At 41.5% G+C, this 26,435-nt stretch overlaps 1 protein-coding gene across 1 annotated transcript in view; it reads left to right on the top strand.

Moving 5' to 3' along the window:
• LOC109426278 (uncharacterized) overlaps nt 1–26,435 on the top strand; it is a 112,459-nt gene that overhangs the window by 66,847 nt on the left and 19,177 nt on the right. The window contains exons 6-7 of the mRNA XM_062852531.1: nt 6,446–6,715; nt 6,811–7,218. Of these exons, the coding sequence (XP_062708515.1) occupies nt 6,446–6,715; nt 6,811–7,218 (678 nt within the window). The remainder of the gene's footprint in view (nt 1–6,445; nt 6,716–6,810; nt 7,219–26,435) is intronic.

Genomic DNA, 26,435 nt, shown 5'->3' with positions numbered 1-26,435 from the left:
GAAGCAGCTCTAAGATCTACTTGGAACCCCCTGAAGTGTTATGAAACTCTCAAAAACTCTGAAAGTTTTCCTAAACCTTCTTGAAATGAAATATCCTGGAACTCCCAGAAACTCCCGAAGCCTTTCTGAACCATGCTAACATGCCCTGAAACACTTGAAAATCAGTGCAATCCCTTTGAACCCCTTTAAAACTTCCTTGAAATTCTCACGAAGTTTCCGGAGACCTGACTGAATCCTTTGCAGGCTCCCGAAATCTTTTTGAGACCTTGTTGATGCCCCTTAGAATAGAATGCTTTTAATCCAATATCAAGCCCCCTTCATATGCATCATATGAAATCAAGCCCGTAGACTTTATTGATTAGAAGTGAAGTGGGCATTTACTATGCATTTTTCGTATTTTATATTTTTCATACAGTGTGGGCCACCCTTCTTGTTACATTCCTCTCCTTCTACATGCAGTAGTCATCGCAGGAATCGTGGGATAATTATCAGATGGATCCAGTCTCAAGAAAAATCCCTAGTAAAATCCTTGGTGAAAAAAAGAAGAATTCCAGGTGAAAGTAGTCTGTTCGCGCAATTGTCTCACCCTATCAATCAAGGTTATATATTCCACATTTAGATGTCGCTAAATGTATATTCATGTAATCTGAGTATCAATAAAGATCAGTTGCTATTCTGACCGCTGCCATGGCAGAACAATTGTACACCTTTCCTGTATTTAATTAAATTATCACAACGTGGGGACGATTCCTGGCTAAGCATTGGTGCCGTGACTAGCCGTTATGAAAAGGAATCGGTTAAACTTCAGTTTGGTCACAGAAATAATCATCGCAATCCACGTCACATCAGCTGCAGTTACCTACCAGTCGTCAGCGTCTACATTGTTATGGAATTTCGTTCGCTGCTAATAGTGATTGTATTGTGCCATGGACTGTTCCAGCCGATCATTTTGTACCTACCCACCGTCGACTGTAGCATTGGGCACAGTTGTGTGGATACAAAAGATGGGTCGTTTCAATGAACAACTTTCACACGTACGATCATCGTCTGGAGGAACGTCGAATATCATCGCAGCAAATAATTGCTCTCGCAGCATCCAACTCTGAACTGTGATCTGTTTGTAAAAATAGTTTTATGCTTTACCGTTTTCGTCACCTCGATTTTGTATTGTATGTATTCATTCAACTGCACATAATAAGCCTCCCACTCCCAGCTGCGATGGTGCGGCCACCACGGTAGCCATCCAGCCAAATATGTTGCGGTCCTGGCTCATCCCTGACCACTAGTGTCTTAGTTAGGAAACATATTTGAAACCATTGGCGAGTGGGACTGCGGCGTATTCCTACAGTTGTTTTGTTTTGCAGAATATAAAACCGTTGGTTTTGGCGGGCCGGTATGTTCGCGCAATTGTCTCACCCTATCAATCAAGGTTATATATTCCACATTTAAATGTCGCTGAATGTATATTCATGTAATCTGAGTATCAATAAAGATCAGTTGCTATTCTGACCGCTGCCATGGCAGAACAATTGTACACCTTTCCTGTATTTAATTAAATTATCACAACGTGGGACGATTCCTGGCTAAACATAGTCTCTGGAAGGATTCCTGAAAGTATCCAGGAAAAATCCAAGTTTAATTAGATCCCGGTTCCCTGAAAGAATCCTAGTTGAGATCCTAAAAATCATCTCGGGAGGAATCCCTGAAGGAGTCCCAGGAGAAATAAAAAAAAAACTTGGAAGGAGTCGCTGGAGGAATCCTAAAAGGAATTGCTGAAGGAACCCCAGAAACAATCTTGGGGGAAACATGTAAAGAAATTTCAAGAGGAGTTCTTGAATGGATGTCTAAAAAAATCTTCGGAAAAATTCTTGTAAGAATCCCGGGAAGGTATTCTCGCTAATTGCTAATGGAATCCCGGGAGGCAGTGGCGTAGCCAGAAATTGTCTCTGGTAGGGGTTTTCAACGGTCAATGATTCCTGTTTTGATTTGACACTTACATTTTGTAAACAGTAATGAGCAATTGCATTCGTAGTTTTAAAATAGCGGCGCAGCCGAAAAATTTTTTCGTCGCAAAGCGTTTTACACTAAATCCTTTTTTTACGCGATGGATGCGTCCGCGCAAAAAAGATCGTGTAAAAAAGGTTCGCGAAACTTCGTGAAATCGCGTAAAAATAATCAAAGGGAAATCTTTTTTTACGCGATTTGCCCTCCGCAAATAACCAAAATCGCGTAAAAAAAAGTCGCGTAACTTCGAGAAAATCGCGTAAAAAAAATCATGCAAAATAAAATCGCGTAAAACAAGTCGTGTAAAAAAAAAGGATTTAGTGTATACTGAAAATTTGTTCCACAAATTTTGGCTCTGGGGGTGTTTTAACCCTAAACCCCCCGTTTCTACGCCAGTGCTGGGAGGAATCCTTGAGAAATTCTCGGTGTAATCCCTGGAGAAACTCCAGAAGAAGTTCTTAAAGAATTCATGCAATAATCTTGGAAAAGATTCCTGGAAGAATCTATGGAGCGATCCCTAAAGTAAACCCTGGGAGAATCAATGAAGTCCTTCAGTCCTGAACAAATCTCAGGAGAACTCCCAGAAAAAATGCTGAAAGAATCAATGCTCAAATCTCTGTAGGAGCCCTGAAATGAATTGATCACGCAACTCCGGTAAGAATTTCTGAAGGAATTCTAGGAGAAATCTCTGAGGAAATTTCTGAAAATAATATTGAAGCATTCCCCGAAAGCTCCGAAAGAATACAGCAAAAGCTGATTGATTAATCAAATAAATGACTTTTTTCCATCGGTAAAATGGAAACAGCATGTATTCTTCGCCTATAGGGAAGCTGCAGGCAAAAGTGCGCGTGGATTTTCTGCATACGAAACATCGTATATAGGGTATGAGTGCCATCATTAATCTCACGCTCCCAAATGCATCCCATTCGAAAACAAGCGTTTACGGCACCGATTGATTCCGTTCTTTTTGTTTTTATGCGTGCTCACTTCCAACAAAAATATAAAAATAAGAAACAAAACAAACAGTGCTTCAATCGTTTGTTTTTCGTAGGATGAAAATGGGAGCCACATGCTTAATGAGGGAACCAATACCCTATTTCAAAACCACAGCGAATGATTTCTTCGTTGCACTGCGATCGCGTATTATGATCTGGCGGGCAAAACTATTAACTGAAATAATATTTCACATCATGTTGGTCTTCATTATAATGCGATCTCAATTTAAATGCTTTCTGCTCAATCGTACTTTGAGCATGTGATTTGATTTGGATTGCAAAGAATATGGCCAACTTTTCGAATAAACACCTACACTCAGCCAAATAACCTTAGGCACAACTTATAAAACGGCCTTTAAATAATTCATAATGATTCGGATGAATTTCATAAGGTCATTATGACGTAGGATCGTCTCACAGCTTGGCTTTTATTAATGTTTAGCAACATGTTATTCTCAATCGTTGGTAGCCGTATGGATAAAACACAGGCTCAGTGATCGAATCCAGTCTGCATCATTTTTAGAATTTTTTTTGTTCTTTTCATAAGCCTATCTAAGGAAATTTGTCATTGCAAGCACGATCAATTTTCATAAGGCATTCTTATGGCATCCATAAGTTTTAGTTATAGCAAAAGTTCATAAGGTATTTCGATGAATTTCGCTAGTTCTTTTCGCTGAGTGTACGATCAAATCATAATTTTTAACCATCCTATGTAGTGTCACGTAGTCTTGTACCATTTGGGCAGGTATACCTATTTTGGGCACTTGTCGCTTTAACTAAGTTAATTTCAAATCGATTGATTTGAAATTTTGTCCAGAGTTAGGCACGTACAGTATCTAACTCTGTACAAAAATTCAAATCAATCGGTTTGAAATTGACTTAGTTATAGCGACAAGTGCCCAAAATAGGTACACCTGCCCAAATGGTACAATACCCTAAGTGTGCTGGGAATTTTATTCAGTTTGTGCCGGAAATAAACGTGAACTTAACGGAAAAAGAATTCGAAGAACTATTTTTCAATCTTTTGCTTATTCTTCTTCTTTATGGCTACTTTATGGCTCTCACTGGAATTAAGCCTCCCTGCCTCTCCTTAACTAAGTCTTTGAGCACTTCTACAGTTATTAATTGAAGGACTTTCTTAGCCTGCCATTGCATGAATTTGCATTGAATATTGTAAAGCAAATACAATGATACACTATGCCCAGGGAGCCGAGAAAGTTATCCCGACTGGAACATGAATCAAACCAGCCGTCTCCGGATTGGCGATTTTAAGCCTTAACCACTAGGCTAACAGGAGACCCATTCAATCTTATTATTTTATTTTAACCCTAAAAGGGATACCTTCATGTCCTCAGTTTCGTCACCTCGCTGAGTGTGTCCCATCAAAGTCGAGCTCTGAAAGGCGCCTAGGGTCCAATGGAACCCAGGTATCCCTTTTAGGGTTAAGGAAATTATAGTTCTTTCACAATATTTTTTTACATGAGATAATTTATAAATTAGTTAGGCGAGGTACAAGAATAAACTCGGTCATTATTGATCGGTGCTTAGGAAGACGGAAATTAGGATGCAAGCAGGTATAATTTTTGGGAGGAATGGCGAGATGATAGTCGGTAGGAATCCCAGCGAGAATAGCAGGAGGAAACGCTGATAATTTTTGCAGATAAGTCCCTGCAGGAGGTCTAGCATGTAGATCATGATATCCGTGATATGTAAAACATGAGTACTGCTATCTAGTACGCTAATTTATAACTGGAAACCTTAAAGAAATTTCGAAATTTGTTTCTGGAAACAGGCCCGTGCACAGAAATGGCGCCAAAGGAGTGGTTTTTTTCTAGTTTCGGCAAAAGACGGGGGCGCCTAGTGTATGGAACATCGGTAACGCATCCCCCCCTCTTGTGCACAGGCTTATCTGGAAAACTGGTACCAACATTTTCTACCAGGAAAAAATCAAGAAGATACCTACCTTGATTCTCCCTCTACCGTATGCGTGATAATGTTTGCACCATCGTCAAATAACGTTCCAGTTTTACTTGTGAATAGAATGTATGGGTTTTATTTGCAGGCATTAAAGCTATCACTCATATCATAGTAGGCTGTGAATAAAAAGTCTTAGTTTAACACTTGCATAATGACTAAGTGGCAACCACGGTGGCAACCTAGCTCGTAATTTTTCCATGCGCAAATGTCGAAAAGTGTCCGTGGTAGTGTCAAAGTCAAGATTAACAATTTTTAAGTTTATTTTTTTTATTTTGACATTGCCTTATAGTGTAGACATTGACACACAAACAAAAGTAAATATAACTATTGATTCTGGAATTTGGTACGGATCGATAGTTTTTCGGAAACCGAAAAAAGGGATATTGCGTTCGGGCAAATTCAAGACTTTCCTATATGGCGCTATTCATAGCTCCTGGGTGCCATTGGTAATAATGTAAGCTTTTTTTCTATGTTCGAAGGATCATAAAGGCCACCGCAATTTTCCTTTTCGATATGTCATGCCATTAAGTCGCTGATTTCGCGTTTCTTTGTCATTTTTCTCATTGAGCGCATATAATTCACCCATATCTTCTTTTTGGTGGCAGCAATAGCCTTCTTAATCGATGTCAACCTTGGACGACCAGTGGACATCTTCGGGAATAGTTGCCTTTGCTTTTTTTCGGTCTAAGACCGTTTTACGGTTCTCCTGAACACTCCTGAAATGTCTTTTTTAACATTTGCGCGTGGACAAGTCCCGACTACCGCTGCCATTCCTTCATGGTGCAAATTGTAAACTTAAGAAATCGGATTTTTTTACCCGCAACCTACTGTGATATGAGTTAGAGCTTACGTGCATGAAATAAAAACCACGATATTGTGTGTGCAGGTGATATGGGTACCTTATTTGCACGATGGTGCAAACATTATCACGCATACGGTAATTGTGTATGAATACCTACAGGCTACCGTTTTTTTTCAATATTGTTCCATGAGGCCGTTACAAATATTTATTTTACTTTTTGTCCCACCATGCTTTGGCTGGGCGAGGGGTGGGATAAAAATAGTAAAGCATTTAATCCGAAAAATATTGAAAACTCATAGGATTTGTTTAAAAAAATTCAGCAAGACCCGATTTTTTGATAAATATTTTTTATCTGCCCCCTCAAAATGCAAAATTCTGCCACACATTTTTGAAGAAGGGGGGAGGGGGGAATCAAAATTCTGCCAAACATTGTCGAAATGTTCACCATACGAAGTATGGATTTTATAAACAATTACTACGAAGATAGTATACTGAAGTACATATTGTGGTTCTCAAGAAATTCACTTTTCTTTTCAAACAGGACGTTAGGCGTTCGGGATATCTATCCTATAAATATAATGCTGGGTGGATATGGGATAATTAACACCGATACAACATCAGTACCTTTCAACTCATTGTATTCCATAAACTCATCTCATCATTGCAGAACCCCAAAGGCATCGCATCCGAGTTGTGAAAGTCGGCGAGTGTCCCGCAGTGGCTCCGTACCGAATTTATCCGTCGACAAGTTGGCCGTCCCACCAGTATCGGGCTCCCCGGCGGGCGTTCGCTCAACTGTAAAACACCACCGTGGATCACGTGTCAGCAGCATGGTACACCGGTCCACGCGGGAAACGAACAGCAGCCTGCTGCATCCCGCCATGCTCCACTATCATCGGCATGCACTGTCCGTCGACGAGCCGGAACCATTTCCAAAGTAAATCCCATCAAACTAACCAACACAATGAAAATAGTATCGTTTTAACATTCATCTTTTGCTCTCCCATCTGGATACATTCCAACTTGTTTCAGGAACCTGAACCAATCCGGATCACACGGTTCGATGCACTATGGACACCCGACTGACATGCCGCTGGTGCACAAGATGCGTGACCGAAACAAGCGCTCGGACACGGCCCGGAAGCATGTCCTGTCGCGCCAGACTAAGATAGAGAAGGACGAACCGGTTGCCCCGAGCCCCAAACATAATCCCTTCGTCAACAGTCGGCGTTCGTCGACCATTTCGAATGCCTCATCCAAGCTGAATAAGAGCAGCAGCAGACGTGCCTCAACGATTTCCAAAACGCCCAGTGTCGATTCGAGGGGGGCGGCCTCGACGGTCGAAGTGAACAGCCCGGAACGGTCATTGCTGGCGATGACACCGCGAAAGGCAAATACGATGGCGCAAATGTCCACCCCGTCGGTGGAGAAGGAATGCCGGTAAGTGCTGCTGATGTGAATAACATTTTGTTTAATTATTCGGATTCTGCGAGGTTTGACAGTGAGAGGGCAAACAAAACACAATGTGCAATCAAATGCTTTTACAAATAAACCGAAACCATTAGTAAACACAGGCTGAGAATCATTGACAGCGTGTTTAGTTTCGGAAACGAGCAGAATGTCCAGCAGTTTCAGGATTATAATTCGAAATATTAACCATATGATGCCGTTGGAAATATTTCTCTCCAGATAATCAGATGTCTTACCGGGGACGGAATTTCGTGGGAAATGTCTTGTATGCAAAATTGTAAGATCATTTAGAGCAAGGACAAGTTTATCCCAATTCTCCAAAAGTGGAAACAACGAGGTGTGTCTTGATCTACGGTTCACAAGAGCTTTCTCTGGTGAACTGGGGTGATACACAAATTATGTCACGCAAAAATCCACAATTTTCAACCCCTCCCCCCTTCTATGTCACACTTTTTGTATGGGACCTCAATATTTTTTGTAAGGGTCGTCACGTTGTGGAAACCAATCCCTAACCCACCCCCCCCAGCCCCTCCCCCCCCCAGGGGCGTGAAATAATTTGTGTACGACCCCACCATGAGGACCGATCGGGCGATAAGTGTAAGACAAGGTGCAAGAATGCGCTTTCTTGTTTTGGGTGAATGTGTAGTGAAGTGGCGTTGAACAGAACTTCGAGCGCTGCCGTGAGAGTTGAAGAGAGCGCTCCATACATATATCACCATCAAACATATCCTTTGGAGATGGCCGAATTTTGATTGGAAACGTCCACTTGTAGCCACAGAAGTCCATAGGCCAACGAGTGGGCTAATATTGGTAGAACAACAGTTGTGTAAATCCATTTGATATACATACACACTAAGAAAATCTCAATTATCAGGGTGACACAATTGAAGAAATTGACGTAAATAACCATGACACAAATAGAAATATGACTTATTTTTGTGTCGTCTGTGATGCAAATGCAAAAATCAGCGTTGTCGAATTTTTATTTTAACATTTGCTGCAATTTTGACACATATTTAAGAGAGCGCTCACAATATTCGACCATAATACATAAAATTCTGGTTCATTCACATTAAAATTACACGACAAAAAACTTTATGGAACTCCGCTGCGTTTACCGCAGCTAAAACGTCAAACGCAGTCGCTTGAGTTGTTGTGATTTGTAAATATTGTTCCAAATCAATTTTTTATTCAGATTCGGAGCAAGAATTGTAAGAATTGTGAGATCTTGAGTGAGATTAATACGTAGTGCACAATTAACGTAAAAAAGGCACCAGGATTCATCCGCCAGGTACGACTACCAGTGGCAGAAAATGGAAACAAATGTGACTCGAGGAAGCAGAAACATAATGTTATGATCTGAAAAAGTGAGCAATGCTATTTTTCCAAAGATTGTTTTAAGATCAAATATCGACAAGAATATGAATAAAGTGTGTTGAAACGGAATTCATTGTCATCATTTATTTATTTTTTGACAGGAACGGGAAGGGGGATACAGTACTAGTTAGTGGCAGACAAAAATGAGGTTAGGTTTCCGTCACAAAAGCACACCCTGTAAAGTTACAAGCCTTATGTTTTGACGAGTAAATTTACTTGAATCAGCCTAGCGTAAAAATAATATCGGACATAATATTGTGTCATTTTGCTCGCTGTCATATGTCGGCGTAAAATGACACAAAATTACATGCCTTTTTGGAAGTGTGTACTTATTATAGGAATTTCTCGGCTCTGGCAGTCTGAGTGGGTAGCAAAAGGCTGTTTTGCTCCTACATCCGACGTTTCGGTTATATTTATTTAACCTTCTTCAGGGAATAGGAGTATAAATATAACCGAAACGTCGGATGTAGGAGCAAAACAGCCTTTTGCTACCCACTCAGACTGCCAGAGCCGAGAAATTCCTATAATCTGTAGAATCCACAGTTGTAAAATTACACGTTTATACATACTTAGGTTTTGAATCCCAAGCTTGACCAAAGGTTCACCGGCGTTGCTTGAAGTCCATACATGCATTCTTGATTCTGAACTCAATATGAGGTGTCCAAGAAAGCTTGGAATCAAGAATAACTCCAACGTACTTTACTTGGTCACTCGCATCGATTTCAGAATCAAAGACACGCAAAGGTCGAACGCCATTGCGGTTTTGCCTTTCCATGAAAAGAATCAAGGTTATAATATATTGTAAGGTCAAGCTTGTTTGAAAGCTTCCATGATGAAAGTCGTTGTAGAATCAACAGCATCGTCTAAATCACTTGGAGTGTAAATGGATGGTGAGTATCCATGAAATTTGGCTGCAATCAAATCGGTGAAGAGATCTCAGTTGATTGACCGAGGATTCCTGAAACGCAAAGTTTGCGAAGTAACATTCAGATGTTCAAAAAAGATGTAGCGATGGTCAGATAGATTCTTCGTTGATTGTACATCGATCAATTCGTGACTAATTTATATGCCAATTGGTCAGCTCGTGACTAATTCTACTAAAGCAAAGCGTTATGTCTAACACTAACTCTCTAGCAGATACCATGAAGGTTGGGCGGTTGCCTATGTCAAGTAATCCAAGATCTGTACTGCTTAAGTACTCAATCAAGTTGGAGCGTTTTAAGTTAATGTTTGAGTTGCATCAGCTGATACGGTGAGCATTAGCATCCCTGCCAAGAATTAGCGGAAAGCCTTTTGAAGTGAAGTGCAGTATGTGACGGCTTGTTTGAATACATCCAGAGGATGGTTCACCATGCGGTAAATAAATTGAACATTAGACGTATTTCCAGTAGAGGTTTCCAGAATATATGTCAATTGTAATAGCGCATACATCTCTGGAACACCTGAATCTCCATTTAGGTAACGAGTCGGAAGAATTAGAGCCTAAATCTAGGCCTAAATAGTATTTTTACCTACATGAGTTCATTACCTAAATGGACTCAGTTCATTACCTAAATGGATTTCGAGGTTGCAAAGAAGTTAGAGAAGGGGAAGTTGCCGATGCAAAGGAGAGGGGGTCAAGGCTTTCAGATGTAAAGGAGGGAGGGTCAGAAGGATTTCAATGTAGTTTTTAGGGGGGGGGGGGATGTCGGAGGCGTTTCCAGGCGTCTAGGGCGTTTTAGGTTTCAGAGAGGTTTTCTGTCGGGCTTCTGTATCTCTCAGGTGAGTTTCACGGAGGTTTCATGGGGGTTTCCAAAGCGTTTCAAAGCGTTCCAATGCGTTTCAGGGCATTTCAGAAGGTTTCCGATGAATTTGAGAGGGCATAAAAGGCCCACAGGTGAATTTCACGGAGGTTTCATGAGGGTTTCAGAGGCGTTTCAAATCGTTTCAATGCGTCACAGGGCGTTTCACAGGGGCTTAAAGGAGCTCCAGAAACTCTCAAGTAAATTTCACGGAAGTTTTATAGGGATTTCTGAGGCGCCCAGTCAACACATGATCGCATATAATGTTGGATAGGATGCAAAAGTGGAGGTGATATACGCACACTTTACACGCGGTTTAATGGAAGCAGGTACGCATATGGCCTCCACTTTAACATCCTATTCAACATCATATAAGACTTTGTGTTATCTGGGCGTTTCAAGGTGTTTCATTTGTTTGAAAAGAAATTATAGGTTTGCCAAGATCTGTATTTTTTCGGACAGTCAGGCGGCTCTAAATGCGCTAACAGCTTTCACGTGTCAATCCAAGCTAGTGTGGGAATGCATTATTTCTCTGACGCAATTGACCAGTAGGAACGAGGTAACTTTATACTGGGTGCCCGGTCATTGTGGAATTCCGGGGAATGAAAATGCCGACACTCTCGCTAGACAGGGTGCGGCATTAAGCTTTGTAGGCCCTGAACCTTTTTGTGGAGTTCCTGAGTGTGCTCTACGGGTGAAACTAAAAACTTGGGAAATGTCCACGGTAGAATCTAATTGGAATGCCACGGATACATCCAAGCAAGCGAAAAGATTCATACAAACCAGTGCAGAAAAAGCCAGGTCCATATTGAATCTAAATAAAAGAGATCTCAGGGTAATTACTGGTCTGATGACTGGCCACTGCCCGAGTAAATATCATCTAAGTAAGATTGGAAAAACTCAATCCTCCGAATGTCGTTTCTATCGAACGGAAAACGAAACTGCCGAACACTTACTCTGCAACTGTGGAGTGCTGTCCCATCGAAGATTGGCGGTATTTGGTAAAGGGTTTCTAGAGCCCTTGGCAATTTGGCGAAGTAGTCCCAACAGGGTAATAAACTTTATAAAACGAGTTGTGCCTAGTTGGGATCAGGTGTTACATCAACCATTGTCCATCACAGCTCAATTGTGACAGGATATTTGATATCTTTGAGGGGTTTATTGGCATTTCAGTCTAATTTGGTCAATTAAAAACAACTAGATGTTTTCTTAACCCGACGTTTCGGTCCTTATTGGACCTTTTTCAAGGATTCGAAAATTGTGTTGTTTTATCGTTAAGGTGTTTGTTTGAATGTCTAATCGTCATTTAGTGTTGGTTTTCGGTTTTAACTTTCCGGAAAACAAGTTTTAGAATAAAAATCGGAATCCGTTCCACTGTTCTACGCACTGATGTAGATTTTAAAACTACATCAGTGCGTAGAACAGTGGAACGGATTCCGATTTTTATTCTAAAACTTGTTTTCCGGAAAGTTAAAACCGAAAACCAACACTAAATGACGATTAGACGTTCAAACAAACACCTTAACGATAAAACAACACAATTTTCGAATCCTTGAAAAAGGTCCAATAAGGACCGAAACGTCGGGTGAAGAAAACATATAGTTGTTTTCAATTGACCAAATTAGACTGAAATGCCAATAAATCCCTCAAAGATATCATCCAACGTACAGTCGATCACCCAAAGAGACAGGATAATTGACTAGCACCAAATTAAATATGGGTCATACCACAATATTCCTAAATAATGGACGCAGTGGTTAAAAGGCTCTACAGATGAGGGATGAAAAAGGTGTTTCAATGCGTTTCAGGGCGTTTCAGGAGACTTCACAGGCGTTTTAAGGGGCTTCAGAGTCTCTCAGGTGACTTTCACGGAGGTTTTAAAAAGGTATTAGATGCGTTTCGAGGCGTTTCAGGAGGTTCAGAGGGCCTTGAAGAGGCTTCAGAGGTTCGCAGGTGAGTTTCATGGGGGTTTCAGAGGCGTTTTAAAGAGTTTCAAGGCGTTTCAATGCTTTTCAGGTCATTTCAGGAGGCTCCCGGAGAATGTGAGCGGGCTTAAAAGGTTCGTATAAACCTAATTCTAAATGCTCTTTGATACTATCAATAGCCCTCGTAGATTCGATCACCAATACGCAAGGGAGTTCAGTTTTTTGAGACCCTTAAAGATTCTTCGAACTCAAACCTTGATAGATCATAGTTACCTAAGGTTGTGTGAGTATGAACCTTAGTCGTAAATCTCATAGAGACAACCAAATACGTTAGTAGATCCGATGACCTATACTCAAAGAAGTTCTTGAAGATCTCCAAACTGACAACGAACTCACCACTTGACAGCACACAATTGCATGAGGCTATGAAAGCATAAATTTCATTCATAATGCTCCAATAGGTCACTGATTACGCTTGTAGATCAGATGGACTTAAGTCTAGAGAGTTCTTGGATATGCTATACAATCATAAAACCCACCACTTCATAAAACACACAGCGTAGCAAAAATTAACTTTTGGTCTGTCTCAAGAGCAAACTTGTGTATCTCTGACAGATTTTTCGCCGCTGAATCCGAATCCGGGCTCAGATTTTCTCCAGCACGTCACAATTTTGAGCTATACCTCAATTTATTGGGCAAAATATGCAATTTTGGGCTTTTTTGACTACAAGCATGGAAATATTTTTTCAACCAATCAAAGGATACATTGGTCAATTAACATCCAAATTAGCGACTCATGCAAAATATTTAGATTTACCAAATCGAATTTGATAGTTTTAAACGATTTATGTTAGTTACGATATTTCCCATACAAGCCACCCTCCAAAAGTTGCATGCAAGTTTACATACTGACATAAAATGCTTAAATCTATAAAATTTGATTTGGTTAAACGAAATATTTAGCACGAGTCGATAATTTAGATGTTAAATGACCAATTTATCCTTTGATTGAAAAATATGTCCATGCTTAATGGCTTGCAGTCAAAAAAGCCCAAAATTGCATATTTTGCCTTATAAATTGTTCGAAATTGTGACGTGCTGGAGCAAATCTGAATTCGGATTCGGATTCAGCGGCCCAATATCTGTCAGAGACACATAAGTTTGCTCTTGAGGCAAAACAAAATGTTGCGCTGAGATATAGATGCCTGGGGCTGTGTGAGCATAAACCTCATTCTTAATACTACTAGAAGCCCTTGTAAATTCGATGACCAATACTCAAGGGAGTTCTTAGAGAACCTTAAAGAATCATTGGTAGATCCGATGACCTACCTATACGCAAGGAATTTCTTGCAGATCCTCAAACTGACAACGAACTTATCACCTGACAACAGATCCTAACATGAGGTTGTGTATGCATAAATTTCATTCATAATGCTCCAAAAGATCGTTGATAACGCTTGTAGATCAGATGGCCTTAACTCCAGGGAGTTCTCGAATACTCTTAAACATTTAACCCTTAAACACTACGTAAACGTCCCTTAACTCTTAATTCTGCTTTTTCCCGTAAACCAACTGAAGTATTGGGGGGACGGAGTACGCGGTAATTAATTAGACGACTAGACACTTCACTTTAATATATACTTTATTAAATAATTGCACTTGAGGAGACGGGTACACTTGCGTCCGTACTGCTCAACGGTCGGATGAAAAGAGAACGATCAGAAGTGATCGTTCCAACAAGAAAGCTATTTGCTATAATTTTACTAGCTAATGCTATAAAGGTTATCTAGATACTACAATCTCTCCCGGCTTAAACAAGTTTTACAATCTTTTAACAATAATAAACTCTACAATACAAATTCAAATCAAAAAGGTTTTACATCACACTTAAAACTATTTCGGGTACTTTAGACTGGGTTGCCCTTTCAAACGATTAGAACGTCGAACTTTCGGTGATTTGGATTCACTTCTTCGACGTTTGATATGCTTCTTCCTTCTCTTATCTTTCTTGCTTTGCTGGTCAGCTTCCGCTTGCTTCTGAACCGGATGTTGAGAATCCGATCCGTTTCCACGATCCTCGCGGTCTTCAGCATTGACGATCTCTGCCGGTCTTGGCTGGACAATCGGCAAGCATGGATGGAACTTGTCGGACAGGTTCGAAAGTCGTATTTGGTTTGCATGTACCATACGAACATTCCCTTCGATACTGATCAAATATGTTAGAGGACTAATTTTTTGAAGAACGATAGCAGGTATCCATCGTACTACTTCCTTGAAATGGTTGCGATACAGCACTTTTTCTCCCGGCTTAAACGATTTTTTATTAAGCTTTCCTTCGGTACCCATCGATTCAGGGTTCGAAACAACTGAAGGTTTGGGAATTGGAGGACTAACCTCTACTTTTCGGGGGTTAACCGAATTCAGTAGAGTGCGTGGGGTGTATGCAAACACCATAGACGAAGGAGAACGATTTGTTGAAGTAGTTGGAGTATTCCGATAGTTAATTAAGAATCGATTGATTTTTCGTGACATGGACAATTGCCTGCATTTTTCGTCCAGAAGGTACTTTTTCAAGACGTCCTTGACTGTACGCACACCCCTCTCGGCCAACCCGTTGGACTGTGGGTGGTAGGGAGGCGTCTTGGTAACTTTGACGTCATTAGCTTCCAGAAAGGACACAAAATGTTCTGAATTAAAGGGTGGCCCATTATCAGAAACGACTTCTTCAGCGATACCAAAAAGGGCAAAAAACGACTCAAGATGTTCTATCAGTTGAACACTGGTAGAACTTTTCAACAATTGAACATCAATGAACTTCGAGAACGCATCAATGATGATCAAGGCCGTATGGCTTTCAAAATAGAAGAGGTCCAAATGGATCCTTTGGAAAGGTCTTTGACACTTTGGCCAGGTCGATTCCACCTTTTCTTTCGGAACCGGTTGGCGCTGCTGGCAGATCTTACAGCTTTGAACAAGGTCAGACAAGTCTTTATCAAAGCTTTTCCACCAAACATAGGTTCTCCCAAGCATCTTCATTCTAACAATGCCGTCATGGCTAGCATGAAGTTGATTAATTACAGCCGCTTGCAGACTATCGGGTATGACAACGCGATCGTTGAAGTACAAGACATCATCGTCAATTCCAAGATGCGAATTGATCTGAAAGTACGGCTTTAAGACGGTATCCACCGTCTTTGGCCAACCGTGCAAGACGTATTCACGAACTTTAACCAAAACTGGATCAGATTTCTGGTGTTTCTGCACCAGTTCTAAATTTACGATGTCTACAGAACCGGTCAAATTTTTGAGACCAAGGCCGATGTGCTCCACATCTGTGGGCTCATTCAATGGAAGACGGGAAAGGGCGTCAGCATGGCTCATGAACTTCCCTGGTCGGTGTTCAATGGAGTAGTCATAACTAGACAACATCACAGCCCACCTTTGCAATCTTGCAGCTGCGATAGCAGACGTCCCTTTTACTGGATTGAAAATTTCTTTAATCGCACTGTTATCAGTGACGAGTTTGAACTTAGCGCCATACAAGTACTTATGGAACTTGTTTATTCCAAAAATTACAGCCAAGGCTTCTTTATGCACTTGTGCATAATTTTCCTGAGCCGGAGATAAGGTCGAGGAAGCGAAGCACACAGGCTTTTCCTCGCCGTTGACCACATGAGACAGAACAGCCCCTAGGCCATAAGGACTTGCATCGACTGCCAATACGATCGGTTTCGCAGGATCGTAAGGCTCGAGTAAATCATTTTCTGACAATAATGTCTTAGTTTTCTCAAACGCCACCTGGCAGTTTGGCGACCAAACAAATCGACTGTTCTTCCTTAGAAGGTTATACAGCGGACGCAGTTCTATCGACAGATTAGGGAGGAATCTGTGATAGTAATTTAATAGTCCCAGATACGCTTGTAGCTGGGTGACATTTTCAGGTGACGGGGCGTTCAATATGGCCTCGAATTTTGACGGATCTGGGCGTATACCGTCTGAAGTAATAGTATACCCCAAATGATTGACTTTCTCTACGTAAAAACATGATTTGCTCAAGTTAATTCGAACATTATGATCGTTTAACTTTCGCAGGACAATTAGAAGATTGGCGTGACACTCTTCACGGTTGCGGCCACCGACAATTATGTCGTCCAAATAAGGAACTCCGGGCGAATCCACGAGAATCTGATCGATTATTGATTGGAAAATCGCCGGCGCGGAAGCTAAGCCAAAAGGCATCCGCGTAAACTGAAAAAGACCCCGTTGAGTGTTTACGGTGCACAGAACCTGTGAAGCTTTCGAGAGCGTGACTTGTAAATACGCTCCGGAGAGATCAACTTTACAAAAAACTTTCCAGTTTGCCAACTGAGCTAAAACATCGTCTATCCGTGGTAGCGGATAATGTTCGACAGTGGTATGACGGTTGAGGACAGCCTTGCCGTCAAGACAAATTCTGACGGCGCCGTCTTTTTTAGGCACTACCACGATGGGACTTGCCCAAGGTGATGAACGAACTGGGACCAGGATACCGTCCTGGACAAGTTTATCAAGACTTTCGTCCACTTTTTCTCGAAGCGAGAAGGGAACGGTATAAGCCTTATGAAAAACAGGTGTTGTATCGGGTTTCAATACAATGTCAGCCGTAAAACCGGTAATCGCATTTTCCGGCGACTCAGAAAACACGTTTGGAAATTTCGTTTTTAGCTCAGTATCGAAGGATTGTCCTGACTTACCGACCGACTTAAGCGAGAAAGTCTTCCGCCATCCAGGGAAAATCAGGTCCAGACCGTCACGCCCTAGTAACGGATGCACTGTGCGGTCAGTGGGAATAACCACCAACTCTAGTTGACCTTGGATTCCTGATGAAGCGGAGACTCGAATGCCAACAGTTCCCTTTGGCGTAATGCGTTGGCCTGAAACGGAAACAAATTCTAAAGCAGTGGGAACTAACTTGCACTCAGAAAAATGCTTTTGATACGTATCTGTGGATATTACACTCCGGCACGCCCCACAGTCCACCTCGAAATCGAGACGACGACCTTGACAATTCAATGTCACGAACTCTGGAGCGTCGACCTTGTTGAGAGAGTTGATGTTGCTAGTAAGGTATGCACACAGCAAAATCTAGCCACCGCATTTTGGATAGAAATTTCTCTATTTTCAACGAATCGTGGCAATCTCTGGCACAAATGAAAGCTTATTGTGTAAGGAATCGAAAAATATTTACTTCGGGATATATTCTGACATTGTGTTTAAAATAGAGTCAAGGGAACAAGAAGTCCTCGAAAAGTTTTTGCACAAACGTGCTGAAAATCTGACAATGTACATTAAAGCGACCGTCCCCGCAGACCTAAGTTAGCTTTCAAGTATTCGGTTCTATACATCATTACAACCCGGAAAGGTTGCAGATCAACTTAAGAGCAAGAAAAAATCGAAGTTTGGCAAGAAATACATAGTTTGGTCAACAATATGAATTTGTGGTTTGAAAAACCGAACTTTTAGAAATACATGTATAGCAAATCATCTTTTTCACTATGGGAAATGTCGGGAAAAATGGCTGGCACCCCTTATTCAAAAGCTTAGATATTGTGTATTGATTTGAATTGATTTTTGTCCCCTGTTTTTGGCGGAGAATGCTTGCGTTTGTATGCAGAAAACTATGTAGAAATTGTACTGCATTTTTCCAAAAAACGTAAAATCTCATACACTTCAAAACTCAACCCAATTGAAAAATATTGAGTAACCGTGAATTGGAACCTTCAAACAATGTCAAGAACGACAGCTTTCATCGAAAAATAAGATTGATTTTGACACAAAGGTGGTAAAAATTTCTTGGCATGCGGTCGAAGGTACTGTGCAAAACTTTACGGAAGGACTCAAGCTCAAAACTCGAGATGACGGATATAACAAGTCAAATCAGCAATGTCTTGATGTTGATTTAAAGTAAATTAATGCTTTTTTACGATGAATTGCTTTTGGTTTGGGAACAAGTTGGAATGAATTATTACTGCTTGATTTTCTTTGGCCAGATTTTGCTGTGCGCATACCTTAGACGCCTGCTCCAGTATGGACAAACTACAATCATCCTCCGGTTTTGCCGCATTATTCGGCAGTGAAGACGGTGACGATGGCCTTTCTGCATCGATCGACTCCGCCAACAGATTCAGTCGAAGAACTTCTACTGCTTCAGCCATTTCAGCGACACGTTGGTTTCCTCCAGACTTTTTCGACGACGACGACGACGACGAGTTCACTCTACAGCATGTTGACACGTGGCCTTGTTTCCCGCACGAGTAGCAGGTCCAACTGCGAGCCGGGCAAGTTGCCGGATCGTGATGGCGGCTACATCGGAAACACGGTTTATCTTGCTTCATAGACGACCGACCTGACTTGAAATCCGGTGCTCGGGCACCATTTTGCTTTGTTTTATGGACCGGATTCCGCTTCTCCCTCATTGCAGCTACCACGTGGTTTGATTGCGACGACATTTCCTTGTTCTGGCTGAGCGCTGCCTCCCAGCTCCGACCGATTGAACACGCTTTATCGAAGGTCAGCTCGGGCTCCGTTAACAGCTTTTTCCGCAAACTTTGATCGTTGATTCCCGCGACGAATTGATCCCGAAGCGCATGCGACAGGAAATCTCCAAACTTACACGACTGGGCAGTGGCTTTTAGGTTGATAATAAACTCGGTGACACTTTGCGACGACATTTGCTCACACTTGCGGAATTTGTACCTTTCCGCGACGATATTCGTGGTTGGATCGAGGTGCTTTTTGAGGAGATCTACCAAATCCTCGTAGGACTTCGTACGTGGATCCTCCGGTGAACTCAACCTAGCTGCGATTGAGTATAGGCTGGGTCCAGCCACCGTGACCAACACCGGCACTTTTTTATCGTCCGGCATGTCATTGACGAGGAAGAACATTTCCAAACGGTTCACATATTCCCCGAAATTCTCCCCGACGACGTACTGTTCGATCTGGCCGAACATGCCAGCACGAACTATTGGAGCAGCACCTACTGCTTCCATTTTCAACGCGCTCTGCGCTACACCACTTGCACCTGCAGACTCCGTCATTTTGAGGTTAGGGTTTTCACTCACCACGTGTTCGCGACCGACTAAAACGCACGCGCTATTGTAGCTTTTTCTGACCGACTATTTTTCACTGATTTACACTCGTCGCCAAGTTGAAGTATTGGGACGGAGTACGCGGTAATTAATTAGACGACTAGACACTTCACTTTAATATATACTTTATTAAATAATTGCACTTGAGGAGACGGGTACACTTGCGTCCATACTGCTCAACGGTCGGATGAAAAGAGAACGATCAGAAGTGATCGTTCCAACAAGAAAGCTATTTGCTATAATTTTACTAGCTAATGCTATAAAGGTTATCTAGATACTACACCAACTTCATCTGTAAACTTGAGCATTCCAACTGCTCTGAATATAATCAAATTCCTAAATGGAGGGACCTAAATAGATTTTACCTAAATGGATCCTACCTAAATGGAGGTTTCAGTGTAGTTAGTTCAGAGACGAGCTCAACTAAAAATGTGTTGTTGGCAGGTACACATGCTCGAGGTATGACACGCGTGTTTGTGGTTTTCATGTTTACTGCAAATAGCAAGCACTGGGTTCACAAGGTTTCCAACACATAAATTTCCCTCACAAAAGTAAGGTTTTTCGAACGAAAGCCACTTGGGCTGTATCATTTTTATAGGTCTGCAAAGATTGATCGTTCCTGTTCTTTTATGATGCTAATGATTGATCTGAGCTATCCTAACAATAGCCACTACTCAAACTAGGCAAATTCGATATCGACTGGAAAACGCCTTATTTGAGATTAAAGAAAGGCAGCTGATTGTTTCGAAGAAACGTAAAGTGCACTGCACCATTGCTCCGGTCAACGCTGCAAGGGCAAAATACTGTGGACGGTACCCTGGTGCTCTCCAGGCTTTATTTGAGATGAGGTTTTCGTTAGACCAACGCTTATCGTTTACGCATCTCGGACGAACATTTACTAGTAGATAGTTCTTGTTAACCGTTAAATTGTGTTTGCTCATCAATATCTCAAAAACATAATTTCAAATTGAACTTTTTCCACATCACTGGAAAGGTACACTTCACTTGCAAATATGAGAATATTCATACAGAAAAACTTGTAGATAGAAGAATATTGATAGTGAACTTTTTAGGGACCTTTGTGGGAATAGAAGCAAATGTTCGTCCGAAATGCGTTAACGATTAACGGCAAGCGTGCCCACCACTGCCTTAGACCCTCCTGAATGGTTAGGCACGATAACCATTTCACCATGAATCACAATCACAATGTAACCCCAAATTAACTTCCAAGCTAGATCAATACGAACAGTGTTGGTCGGTCCTCTATAACTGGAACGTAAGGTAGGGAAAACTCATTGATTGCCAAATAAAGCATACGTATTGTAACGATGCATGCGTCCAAGCTTCCTGTGGAAATATAGGTAAGGTTTATATTCCAGTCATCTACTTCGCTGTGTGCAAGCCACTTCCTGCTCTGCAGTGGCTTACACAATATGCAACTGATTTCGTATTCCATTATCCTAAAGCACACATTGCGTTCGGTTGTTGCATTTTAGATTTCTCCGAAAAACTAAGTATCCACTTTTCATTTTCTGAATGAAGTGATTTCAATCGTCTTTTATCTGCGGAGCATATTGATCCGACTAAATCCCAAATCGATATGGTTTTAGTGATGTTTCAAGGCTTTTTTAGACAGATCAGCTGATGATTCTTAAATTCAAAATGAGAAAAAATTCGACCGTTTTTTCATTCATTTATAAATTTATCGATATAAATCTTTGGTTTTTTCCAGTCTCACTTCACATGTGTCATGAAAATCCCCGCCCTAGTGAATAGCTCACAACAACGGAAGCGCCGGCATAAGTTTACCATTTTAATATTCATCAATTACACAGTGGAAATCTGTCGTCTGGAGAGCTACCACTCCTGGAAAGTGCGAGCAGCAAACGGAAGGCACGCTCTCGTGCACCCGTCTCGGGTAACCGGAAGCTGCAGGCGCTTGGCTTTTTCCCAGCTTGAGCCGTCTCATCTGCTGTACGTATGTACGGGAAAACAGTAGCAAATAACCGTCCGCATTGTCTGTGGTAGGAAAATAAGTTATGGGTGTGTGTATGTGACTGATGGTAACCAAAATGGAAATCCACTTTCTTGAGTGCTTACTCAAGGGAACGGAACAAGTATTATCTATGGCTATTGTCAACAGATGGTCGAATGAAGATATCGTATGTCTTTCCGTAGGAATTGTGGTTAGCCAGTACTGTTCTACTGACTATTCGTGTGCAAATGAAGTCCGATATGGGTAATTCTGAACTGAGGTTTTGGATACTGAAGACATAGGCCAAGGACTAAAGCGTGCAATCTGCAGTTACGGATGATGTATAGCTGTGTTCTGTGCTTATTGAAGTGGGACACAATATCAACCCCATGAGTAAAATGTTTCTGATGGATTTTTGTGTTTGAATAAGTAAGTGACAATTAGTAGCGATAATTGGAACTCTTAACGTTTCAATGTGGCTGCAGGTCAGAAAGTCAGAAAACACAGAAATTTTTTGATAATTTGCAATTTCTAATGTGTACAGCACCGTTACTTGCATTAAACTAATGTACAGAAGTTGGAAGATAAATATAAAACTGTTTCTACGTATTTAGTGCAACGAGGTTTAACACTTTCCGCTGCCAACCAATATATAAAGTATAAGTGTCATCAGTAATCTCACGCTCCCATATTCCTCCTTTTCGAAAATAAGCGATTACGGCAGCGTTGATTCCGTAAGAAACAACACTAACAGTGCTTCAATCCTTTGATTCTCGTAGGATGAAAATGGGAGCCACATGCCTAACAAGGGAACTTTACATGGTGAATCTGGTAATTGTTGGAAAATGATGATAATAAAGTAAAATACGCCCAAAAATGGATACAATTCTAGAAAATACGTCTGTGGATATTACAAATTTATTTGCTGTGTAGAGTGTTTAAATTGTTGCCACGATGTCTGTCCCAGTAATTGTATACTAACGGTACAAAAAATACGACATCATTTGAATACCTACCTATGTACCTGCGAAAGGAAACTTCCCATGACACTAATGATGGCTTTCGCTTTTGCGGTTAGTCACCTTGGCTTCATTTTGCATTTTTGCCACCTTTGGTGCGGAGCCGGTTCCGGAGTAGTCAAATCTGTTACCTACTGCTCCATCATAAGGAAGCAAGCAGGTCATGATTGTAAGGAAAAAGTTTTGCGTTTCACACGCATCTTTAACCAGGACGGGTGTCCTAAGTCAGTGTAAATGATTACGTTGAAAGGTAAAAGGATGTGTCATGTTCATAACGAACGAAGAACGTCATTAGTGGGGTGCACGCTATCAAGTCAGTGACCTCATAATAAATCGAAAATAGCGCTATGTTAATAGCGAATCGTTGGTCTAGGGTTTCGTTTACAAAAAATATCAAATCCTACGCAAATGAATGACGAGCGTTGGTAGAAGTGAAAGTTTTCAGAAGTATTGATTATACAGGGTGTTAGGTTCGTGAGTACAAATTTTTTAAAGGGTGATAGAGGACCATAAATGTTGAAAAAAAATGTTCTACGCATATGGTCAAATCTCAATCGTTACGTAGCTATTGAACTTTCCATGTTTTTGACTCTTATTGCCTTAACTGGCTATAACTTTCAAATGGTCAAACTTATTGCAGTTGTTTTACCCTTATTCGAAAGATTATTAAATTTTCTATCAAATGACTGCTTTGAATCGATTGGTTTAGTTAAATGACTAAGTTTTCCAGAACAAATAGCTCAAAAGTAGTGTGCTTTAATTTGTTTTTGTCAATTATCTTTGAAACATGCGTAATAAGTTGAAATTCTTTCTTCGGCAAAGTTGTGGCCCCTGCACTACTACACAATTTGTTCTTTGACATCAAACTACTAGCTCTTATCGTTTTCTCGCAATTTCGATGCAAATGTTGCCGGCTGTTCGGGCCCGTGTGAAGTATCTTCAATATTAACTTCTTTTCTCGATCAGCCTAGATAACTGTGTAGTGTCGGTAGCGATTGTCTCAATTGGCTAAGAATAACACTAAGGACCGCCAGTTCCGGTGGTAAGAGTCCACCAGGAATCAGGTATCAGGTATCAGAAGGCCGACTCCAGAGGCACGTTATCCTCCATTTGGGGCATTTGTGCCATCACCAAAATAATAGCCTATTTCATCATCATTTACCTGAGGGAAAAGGAAGGAAATAAGGATAAGGATAGGGATAAGGACAGGTAGGGAAATAGGAAAAGAAGCTTGGAAGAGGATACTAACGCATAGGCGTGCCACAATGGGTTCAAACAGCGCCCTGAAAAGGGCACTGTAATAATGCATAAAGCGAATGAGAGCCTATAGCTCTTTACCACAGCGGGTTAAGAACAACAGCATATCCTGAATATTCAGGTCTCTGAAGTCAGATTCACTTAATAAGTGTTTACCGAATACTCGGAAACGCAGTTGCACAAAAACTGGACAGTTACATATCAAATGATACGAAGTTCCATAATCGGATTCACAGCTATCACATGCAAATGAATCAGATTGCTGAATATTTGCCATGTGATAGCTGAATCGGCAGTGGCCAGTCAACGCTTTGACCAGCATGCTGCAATTCTGCTTTGACAGATTTGTAAGATACTTCGCCACCCTTGCAGATGGCTCAGTACAATACAATTTGGTTTGACGACATGACTCCAAACTATTCCAGTATTGTCTGTGTTAAGTAGCAGCCCCCAAGTGTGAATCTGAAGCCAACACTTCTGTGTGGTATATGTCTGACAATAAGCATCTCTCAGTGCGTTTAGAGTCTTATCCCCCAATATGTCAACAGACAACTCATAACGCACGTACATTCCCCACCCAGGGTAACTCCCACGCTATCGAGTGATAGCTGCTGACGACATCACAGCCAGGGGACTGTCATGGTCTTCTTGTTTTCTTACCCCGCATTAAAATTATGCTGCTGTGTTGAGAGATAGGTTTTCAGCTTGAGCCCTACGCTTGAGCCGCTGTTATGCTGGCTACGAAAACATTGCATTGGTGGGATAGGGATGCCAATTCCTTGATCACAGCAGGCCACGACTCTTCCTTCTTCTTTGGTCAGCGTTCGACCACGTCGGACGTACAGTGTATCGGGTCGCTGTGCTGGGCGATTCTCATCGAGAACCGTCAGCCAAATTCCCACAACTTCGATATCGGAATAGCTGGCTCAGGGCCAATGAAGTCATGTCATGCTCCAGTGCGAGCTAACTCATCAGCCAATTCATTTCCAGCGATGGAAGAATGGCCGGCACCCATACAAGGAGAACAGCGTTTGCTGAATTCAGCTCCTCGATTTGAGTTCGACAAGCGATTACTACCTTCGACCTAGAGTTGGCCGAAGCAAGTGCTTTAATAGCAGCCTGGCTATCTGAACAAAAGTATATTACTTTGCCCATTACGTGCTGCTAAAGTGCTGATTGCACTCCGCACATAACAGCAAAGATTTCGGCCTGAATAACAGTGCAGTGTCTACCAAGTGAGTAAGACTTATACATCCTTTGCTCACGAGAATAAACACCAGCACCTGCTCGACCTTCGAGAAGGGAGCCATCAGTGTAACATACGATGCCGTCTGAAATACTTCTTTCCAGATAACCAGATGTCCACTCTTCCCGGGAAGGGAATTTCGTGGAAAATGTCCTATATGGAAAATTACAAGCAATTGTAAGATCACATGGAGCAAGGACAACTTTGTCCCAATTTACCAAAAGTGGAAACAACGAGGTATGTGTGGAACTGCGGTTCACAGGAGTTTCCTCTAGTAAACCGAGTACCCATAGACGGTAAGTGCAAGAAAGTGCTTCTTGTTTGAGATGAATGTGTAGTGGGGCAACGTCAAAGAGAACTTCGAGCGCTGCCGTAGGAGTTGAAGAGAACGCTCCAGACATCGCCAATGCATTGGGCACATCCTTTGGAGATGGCCTAATTTTGATTGGACCGTTCTCACTTCGCCCTTTTGCCACCACACAAGACATCCATAAGCCAATATTGGACGAACAACAGTTGTGTAAATCCATTTGATATACTTGGGTTTGAGACCCCAAGTTGTACCAAAGGTTCGCCGGCATTGCCCGAAGGCCATGCAAGCTTTCTTGATTCTGAACTCAACATAAGGTGTCCAGGAAAGCTTGGAATCAAGAATGACTCCAACGTACTTTACCTGTTCAGTCACATTGATTTCAGAATCAAAGAGACGTAAAGGTCGAACACCCTTACGGTTTCACTTTTCCGTGAAAAGAACAATAGATGTTTTACTCGGATTTACCGAAATGCCATATTGGCGACACCAACCCTCAACTACCTGAAGAGCGTTTTGTATCAGGTCGAAAAGGGTGCTGATGCACATACCGACTAACAATGTTAGGTAGTCGTCCGCAAAACCATATGTAGGAAAACCGCTATTATTGAGTTACCTCAATAGCGTGTCTGCTACGAGATTCCACAAAAGTGGTGATAAGACTCCCCCTTGGGGGCATCCACAAACACTCAATTTCCTAATCGCCGCTTGACGCAATGTCGAGAAGAGATGTCGGTTTTTGAGCATTTGGTGAATCCAATTGTTAATCATAGGTGATATGCCATGACCCCGTGCAGATCGACAATGCGTTCTAAGCATTTCAGAAGAAAGATTTGGGAATATACCCTGTAGCAAAACTGCAAACAAGTAGTTGTTTTAAAACATGTTTAAAACGGTCAAATCCCTTCTGAAGCAAAATAGGATAAATCCCATCTGCCCCAGGAGATTTGAAAGGAGCAAAGCTATTAAGTGCCCATTCAATCGATTCTAAAGTTATGATACTCCGAGCCGAAGCTAAAGAATCATAACTACAAGAAAAGACATCAGGTTCATCCGAAGATGTAATATCCACACATCCGGGGAAGTGTGTACTGAATAAACATTCCAAAACTTCCTCATCAGAGGAAGTGAAATCACCATTTGGCAAACGAAGTTCGTTCACTTGAA

This window comes from Aedes albopictus, chromosome 2, assembly GCF_035046485.1.
Source record: "Aedes albopictus strain Foshan chromosome 2, AalbF5, whole genome shotgun sequence".
In the NCBI taxonomy this organism is placed as follows: domain Eukaryota; kingdom Metazoa; phylum Arthropoda; class Insecta; order Diptera; family Culicidae; genus Aedes; species Aedes albopictus.
Note: the sequence above shows the minus strand (reverse complement) of the source record. Positions and strands in the feature narration are given on the sequence as shown.